The following is an 8,196-nucleotide window of genomic DNA, read 5'->3' on the forward strand; positions in this document are numbered from 1 at the left end:
CTGTGCACTCCTCCGTGTCTCAGCTGTGTACTCTGCCTTCGTGTCTCAGCTGTGTACTCTGCCTTCGTGTCTCAGCTGTGTACTCCGCCTCCGTGTCTCAGCTGTGTACTCCGCCTCCGTGTCTCACAGCTGTGCACTCTGCCTTCGTGTCTCACAGCTGTTTGGCCCCCATCTGTGTGGTCTCCACCTGTGCAGTTCCCACTGTGTGTCCTATACCCGTGCAGCACCCACCTGTGCAGCCTCCACCTGTGCAGTGCCCACCTGTGCAGTCTTCACCTGCCCAGTGCCCACCTGTGTAGTCCCCACCTATGCAGTGTCCACCTGTGTAGTGCCCACCCGTGAGGCCTCTCTTTTCCTCCAAGCAGGAAGGGCTACTAAACAGGGAGGTTTCTATGATTCATCTGAGCTCTGAAATTCTGATCAAAGTCTTCTAGAAAAACTAATTATCTCATTTGGCCATTAGCACCATGGAACTCTGCACTGTCACACTGTCGTCCACTTCAAGAGCTGAAACCTTGATGGAATGACTCAACCACTGGACTGGGAAGCTCATTTTAAAGAGTGCCTTGTCTTCTGGAGCCTCAGCCACCTGCTGACCTGAGCCATCCCAGGCAGCTGCTCCTTCTTGGCCCTCACAGGCCCATCGTCCCTCCTGCTCACGGGGCTGTCTTCGCTGCAATGCGTCCACAGACGGGGCTAAGCTAGCTCAGGGGCTGCTGGTGACCACAGCCCTCTCCCCACCTCCTGCTGCCCAATGGCGGGTCCCTGGAGTCACAGAGAGCCAGCCATGGTCATTCTGAGCTTGAGAAGCCAGCACACCCTGTAGGGCCACCCTGCCTCAGGGCCTCAGCTCACTCGATCATTCTCCCTCATGTCCCGGGGCCAAAGGACGGCCGCTTGTCATTCCGATCTCAGCCCTGGCTCTGCTCTCCAGGGCTCCCGTGGCGTGGCCTGTAGCCATTCCACACTTCCGTCCCCTTCCTCTGACTTCTGCTCAGAGACCCCTCACAGTAACACCATCCCGGTATCCCGGTGCCCCTGGACACAGGGCCGTCGCTCGCAGCCCTGCCGTGCCTGCAGACCCTGAAGCACTATCCACACTGCCAGCCTCCTGCGTGTCCTTGCTGGTTTTCTCCCTCAGACTCGGATCTCCTTTGTTGACATCCACGAACACTGCCAGCTCATGCAGCCAGTTTTAAAACACCCTGTGACACTGAGTCCCACAGAGGCTGTGCACGTCGCCTCGCCTGTCTGCTCTGAGGGTGCACACCCACATCGCTGTCCAAGAAGCGCCTGCCAGGGAGGGAGCCTCGCGGCATCACCCGTGCAGCCTAGGATGCTGCGGTTAGGGGTGGTGCCGGCTGCCTCAGAAGCTGCGAGAAACGCCCAGAGCAACACGTCGCGCATGAAAGCCTCTGTCTCCACTCAGGCGAAGACGGCCCTGGACGGGGCAGCTGCAGCCAAGGGCTGAAGGGTGATAGGGAAGGAGGTGACAGGCCAGGGCAGTACTGACCATGCTCGGTCGTCACCCTGCTCTCTCCAGTGACCTAGCACAGCTTCCAGGGAAGCCGCAGCGTCCTCCTGTATGCGGTCACAGGGGTCTGGTTCTTCGGCACACAATCACTAAGCTCTTCCCACCCCCACACATCCACCAGGACAGGGTTACTTGAGGTTCCAGGAGCTTCTCAACAAGGAGTGTCACCTTCCAGAAGGAACGGCGGGCACTAGCCTGTGCCTACACAGCGGCCCACCTGCGTCTGCTCTTCTGGCTCCTTCAGCTCACCAAGTCCACACCTGGTCCCCAGGGACAGCCAGGCAGGAAGGGCGGGAGATGAGGACAGCATGGGCTGGGCCTCCGACACTGCACAGGACACCCCTGAGGCCTGGGTCATGGGTGGGCTCCAGGAGAGGCCGAAGGCCGGTCTAGCTAGCACCCCATGACACCCACCCTCACAGCCTGGGCCCAGAGACCAGAGGGAGCCTGGGAAACACTCCTTACCGCACAAGTTTTGAACGGTATTTTTCTGTGTGTGTATCACTTGGATCACTTGATTTCTTTCTTTCCTTTTTTTTTTGAAGAGAGCTTTTTGCTATAGAGACATGGGCTCACTGGAAAGACAGAGAGGGACAGAGAGACAGAAAACAAGTAGTCACCCCCTAGGAGGGATGGCCATGCCACAATCCCTTCTCCTCCATTCTCCTCTTGGGATCTTGGGCAAGCACACACATGCCTGGCCTGAGTTTAAGCCTCTGGGTTTGAGACTCAAACTGTGGTCGACCACGTGGGAGTCCGATGACATAACCATTTCTCCATCTGTTGGTCCCATCATTCGATTTCTAATGTGAGAATTGTCATTAATTCAGCAAATGCTTCTAAAATTCCTTTTAAAATGTCAAGTTCTGAGGCCGGCAAGTGGCAGGGTGGTTAAGGCACTGGATTCCCACTTGATAGATTGCAGTTTGAGTCCCGAAACTGGCAACTTGAAAATCACCACAGAGAATTTCTTATTAAATGTCAAGAATTGCATAAAATTTGAGATTCAATAGCACCCAGGTGCCGTCCCTCCCCTTGAGGTCAGTGTAGCTGCAGGACTGACCGCTAAGACACAGTGGGCTCCAGTCATGGCTGTCAGAGCATGCAGTGAGCACCCTGAGTCCCAGAGTCTGGGGACCTGGGCCTGGGTGACCCAGGGCTCCGGATCTGCCCAGGAGCCATCATGCCTGGCCAGGGGCCCTGTGAGGAAGTACCGACCACTTGCATTCCAAGCTGTCTGTGCAACAAACACAGAGAGGGGCAGAGACAGCCTCTCCCTCTGGCTGACCCCATCACTGAGATCCATCTCTCCCCAGAACAAAGCTGGCAGGTCCCCAGCACCACCCCCCAGCCACTCTGCAGCCAAGTGACCGTCTTGTGTCGTGTGTGGAGATGAGCAAAGAACACTGAGGGCCACGAAGCCCGTGCCCTGCTGCACCAACAGCTGTCTTTTGTCTCGGCTACACTCCCCCGGTCTGCCAGCATCTAGGGAACTTGGCAGGCCACCGTGTCGGCTTGCAAATGGGAACAATTTGAAACCTTCTGAGTTCCTGGCATTAGACTGAAATCAGTTTGTATACTTTGCTTATAAAAAACCCAAACAAATACACTTAAGTTTTCAGTCCAGCAGCCAGTGGCCTGGTCCTAAGCTAGCCTGTGCCATCATGCTGGTGCAGCGTGTCTCTTGGTGGGCTACCTAGGAAACCACGCGCCTCTGCTCCTCCCAAACACGGGCCCTGCTCCCTCAGACAGAGGCCAAGACGGCACGAAGGTGCTTGGGGGTTCCCTCTGAACCATGCACAGGCTGGAGCCGCAAAGCCTCTGCAGGGCTGGCAGTGGACCCCAGCCACGGATCTTAGGCTCTCTGGCCACTGGGCGCAGTATGTTTGCCTTAGAGATGGAGCTGCATGGTCACCCAAACCCCAAGGACAGCGTGAGTACTCAGAGGGAGCTTATGGTTGTGAAGGTTTCTGTTGGATGCTATGACAGGTTCATTTTTTTGTTTCTAATTTTGTACTCAACATGCACTAAAGAGGAAGATTTCCACGTCAGACGTCACACAAATGCCTCACGGGGCTGGAAGAGGCTGTGGGGTCTGCCTCTGTGCTCCTGCACAGTCTTACGCCCTGGAAATCTGGAAGTGGCGCCCGAAGACCTCAGCTCACGCCATGCATATGCACGTGCCGCCATCGTCCACACACCTTCCCACAGTGCCGCAGCCTCCGGATCCGGCTTCCATGCCCGAGAGGACCTTTATTCTGGTAACGCATGGCTACTTAGGTCCTTGGCAGTTAAGCTGCACACATTTCAGAGCTAGACAGATTTCTCTGAGCACAAGTTCTCTCTACGGAAGCTGGCGTGGCGGGGGGGGGGCTGGCCTGCCACATTGTGCATCTCTGAGGGTGGAGGGCTTTGTACCGAACATTTCTCAAAAGTCAGAAAGGTGAGGTGAGTTAGATACGGGTCCTTGCTGGGAGCCAATTCCGACAACGCTACAGCATAAGACGCCCGGCAGACACTGGTCCTTGCGAGGACACTGAACGGCATGCTCGTTCTCGCTCCAGATGGTGACGCCAGGTGGCCTTCACCTGCACCTGCAGCCACTTCTGCTCCCACTCACACCCAGGAAGCCTGTGATTTCCATGACCTGCCCTCTCACACAGAAGTGCCCTGAGGACGAGCCAGCAAACGCTGAAAGGCGCTGGCTCGCTGTGGGTGGTGTCCAGGAGTCTGGCCCAGGGCTTATGCTCACTGCAGCCTTGCACCTCGAATCCCTGTGGCACCCAGGCAGCGCTGCCACACGTCTGCAGAATTCTGTGACACCAACATGCACTCTCGTCTTTGGAGTGCTCTGAAAACAGAACGCTGGGCCACTCGGCACCGGCACTAGCCTCCTGGGAGAACCACCTGGGTCGGGCAGGGAGGCCACCCAGGACTGGGTGCTTCTCAACGGCTGCCTCTAGCTCGAATCTTCCCTGAGAAGAGCAGGCCCGGGTGCTCCGAAGCCCTGGGTAGGCCCTGGCTGCCTCGTCTGTCCTGGTCAGCCGCCATGCGGTCAGCAGGTCACAGAGCAGATGTGGAGCATGCTTTGCCGCAGGGCCACGTCCTTCATCAGCTCTCTCTGGACAGAGCTCAGCCAGACAGTGTGGCAGGGAGGCCAATGGGACCGCGAGCCCTGGAGCTGCAGATCTTCAGGGCTGGAGGCAGCCTGGAGCAGGAGCCCTCACCTCTGTGATGAGGAGGGCAGCGGGGCAGAGGGTGTCCATTTCAGACACAGGCAGGGCCACAGGCTGGGCGTGGCTGCCGACTGCGCCTGGAAATGTGGTCCCCGGTCAGTGAGCGCAAAGGCACACCAGACTTCTAAACTTGGTATAAAAGACTGTAAAGTTGATACTTTTATGTTGATTGTAAGTTGAAAAAATAAATATTTGGATATATTTGGGTAAGTAAAATATGTTATTACAATTAATTGCATGTTCCTTTTTTTCTTTTGCCACAGGCACAAGTGCTCACCAGAGAGAGAAAGTGAGAAGTCACCCACCAGGGGAGATGGCCACGCTGCAGTCCTTTCTCCTCCATTCTCCTCTTGGGATTGGGCATGCACGCACATCTGGTTTGATTTTTAAGCTGTCAGGTCCAGCTTACTTGGCCAAGTGGGGGTCCAGCCCTTTCCCACCATGCCACCTGCTGGCCTCTCTTTGTACTTGCTTTAAAGCAGCTACCAGAACACAAACTCCCTGCTGGCTCCCCTGTGCCTGAGGCAGGACCGCCCAGAAGGAAGCCCGTGGTTGGCCCAACGTCGGCACCAGACTGTCTTCATGCAACCCTGCTTCGTCTTCATTTCTTTCTTTTTAAAAATTATTTAATTTAATTTATTATTCTTATTTTAATCTGACCACAGAGAAACAAAGAGAGAGGGAAAGTGAGAAAGCAAGCCTCCAGATCCAAGACTCAAACCGTGGCCGGCCACGTGGGAGTCCAGCACTCTGATCACCACACCACCTGCCGGCCTCTTTATTTCTTTCTTGAAGAGGATAAAATCATGACTGGAGCGGACGAATAGAAAACTGCAGGACCAAAGGCTGCAGGTGGTGGACGACCAGGGCGTTGGCACAGAGCCTGCAGTCTGCGTGCTGCGAGGACCCAGGCCGAGCGCCCGCTGCCCAGGTTGCCTCCGAGTCGGGAGGGCAAAGCCGCAGCTCATGGCCGTCGCAGCAGTCTGTCTTCGGGGAAGCAAGCCCCGTCCCCCTGCTTACTCTGCCCTCTGCCCTCCCTAATCAGACCTCAGTCATCTGTGATATAACTGGAGTTCAGGAGACGTTTGCACTGTAGAAAGCCCAGCTGCCTCGGCGAAGCCCACCTGTCATGCCAGGAACCGCGGCCATCACCTCCGACCATGGGACAGTCACTGTCAACAATGAGGACTCTTCTACAAGGCTTCTGTGAAGACTGTACCGATGCAACACTGCATGGTCCCCCCCCCACGCACGGGTTCATTAAAAAACAGCAGGAAGTGGATTTTTTTCAAAGATGCAGGTGAACTTAACCCACAGATGTCAGTGTGTGTGAGCGGCCTGCGCCCCGACTGCACCCCAATCCGCACGACCCCGGCTCACCTTTGTGTTCTCCTGCGTGAGCCTTGAGAAGCTCCACACACCTTCTCTCCTCCTCCTGTATTTCCAGATGGAATCGGCATTCTGGGTGAATGCCGTTCACCTGCTCAAGGTCAAAAGGAACAGAGGTGACTAAAAATTCCACAGTAAGGGGACTGTCAAGCAAAGGTTTTACAAAAAACACTAAAACTAGGGCCGGCCGGTGGCCTGGTGGTTAAGGCAGCTGGATCCCACATGGCCAGCTGCGTGGTTCCAGAGCCAGACTGGGCTGGGAGCATGTGTGTGCGTGCCCAATCCAGAGAGGACAGAGAAGGGACAGCAGTGCGGCCATCTCTTCTGGGGGATGTTTTCTCACTTTCTCTGTGTCTCTTTCTCCAGAGAGTTCAGCAAGTTACAAAAGAACAAAAACAAAAGCAAAACACTAAAACCTCACAAGTCCTAAACTGCTTCTAAACTCATGTCCATTCGAAAACAATCACCTTTATTCTTCTGGCATAGCTATTATTTAATCCACTTTTTACTTGTAAAGATATGATCAAACAAATATAAACCCTAGCAGAATATTCTGAGCAGGAAAACGAATTTGCTAACATGACACATTGTAGGCTGCCAGCACTAATTTGGAGGCAAGAGAACTCTTTAATCCAATAATCTCAATATCCAAGAGCCTTCCACTTCATACCCTTGATCCGATTATAGCATGCCCCTGTGAGCCGGCAAGGCCTTCCCTAATGACTGCATGCCCGCAGACGCCAGCATGCCCAGCTAAGGACCGTCTCTGAGTTCCCTGGAAAGAGCATAATAAGATAACTTCATCTTTAAGGCTTCAGTATGCACTCAGAACTTAACCCTACAAATACAGACAGCACTGTGGTTACTCTGACTTAGAATTCGCGCAAAGTTCTTCAGAAAGGGTGGAGTAAGCAAGGTGAGGTGTGGGCAGAGGTGAGGGGGGCCAACATGTGTCCCACGGGGCTGGGGGTTCCAGTCAGGCCCATCACGGGACTGCAGGTGCTCACAGTGCCTGACACCGCCTGTCCCCGCGTGTAAGACAAACTGCAGCTCTCGGCCCTCAGAAACCGCATTCTCGGGTCCCTGTTCACAGAGGCCAGGTTTCCCTTACTGCCTCTCACTGTAGCGGGAGCTGTAGACCGCCAAGGACTCTGTGCTCGCTTGCTCTCTCCCTGCGCGCCCTGAGCTTTTCCTGAGGCCCAAGCCAGCGAGGCCCGCTCAGGCATGGGGCCATCTGTGTGTACTTGCTCTGAGCCGAGCGGTCAGCTGAAGTCCCACCAGGAATGCAATTTTCTAACACAATTAAGAGAGGGACAGAATGCTGGATTCTTTGGCTACATTCATCCCTACCTTCGGACGAGCTCAGGCTTTCTGGTTTTCTATTTTCTCTACCTCATTACTGGACAGCCACCTAGTACAGGGACCCCGTGTCAAACTGTGCTTTCCACAGAGAAGGAGTTAGTGGCCCGAATTCAGTATCAGAGAAATCACGTTCCCTGTAGAGGAGGAAACTGCCTCACAATGAGACCGCAGCGCGGAAGACCTGGGCATCTGGGCGCCAGGGCCGCTTTAACCCACGCTTGCCTGAGTCCCCACCGGCTCCCAGCCAGCGGCCACCCAGCCGGAGCTTCTGCGGCGCCTCGACCGGTGCCCATGAAACCCAGTCACCCTCGGCGCTCGCCCCAGACTCCACCCTTGGCTTTGCGAGCCGGAGGGGACGCGTTCCAGCGAGACGGGGTCTGGGGGGTCTCCGGCCTGTGCGCGCACACACTCGCCCTGCTTTCAGGCGGGAAACACGGTCTCGGAGGAAGGGACATCCCGGGGACACGGGCGCTCGCTTAGCCAACTTCTCGGCATATCCTTTCTTCGGTGCACTTTCAAAACGCAGAATATTCCCCAGAGGAAACTGTATAAACTTGACACGCTCCGAAACACACACGTAAGTACCGGGCGGGGAACCTAGGGGCTAATGACGAAGCAAACGCCACCTCCATCCCAACGGGGGGCCGCGCAGGTGGCTCGTCCAGCTCCCAGCAG

At 55.5% G+C, this 8,196-nt stretch overlaps 1 protein-coding gene across 1 annotated transcript in view; it reads right to left on the bottom strand.

Annotated features, from left to right (window-relative positions):
• Positions 1 to 7,232, bottom strand: part of VIPR2 (vasoactive intestinal peptide receptor 2) — a 74,682-nt gene extending 67,450 nt beyond the window's left edge. Inside the window, exons 1-2 of the mRNA XM_027770051.1 lie at positions 7,167 to 7,232; positions 6,151 to 6,250 (exon numbers count right to left, since the gene is read on the bottom strand). Coding sequence (XP_027625852.1) covers positions 6,151 to 6,250; positions 7,167 to 7,232 — 166 coding nt within the window. The remainder of the gene's footprint in view (positions 1 to 6,150; positions 6,251 to 7,166) is intronic.
• Between the last annotated feature and the right edge of the window lie 964 nt (positions 7,233 to 8,196).

Source organism: Tupaia chinensis, unplaced genomic scaffold (genome assembly GCF_000334495.1).
Source record: "Tupaia chinensis unplaced genomic scaffold, TupChi_1.0 Scaffold000110_1, whole genome shotgun sequence".
Classification (NCBI taxonomy): Eukaryota; Metazoa; Chordata; class Mammalia; order Scandentia; family Tupaiidae; genus Tupaia; species Tupaia belangeri.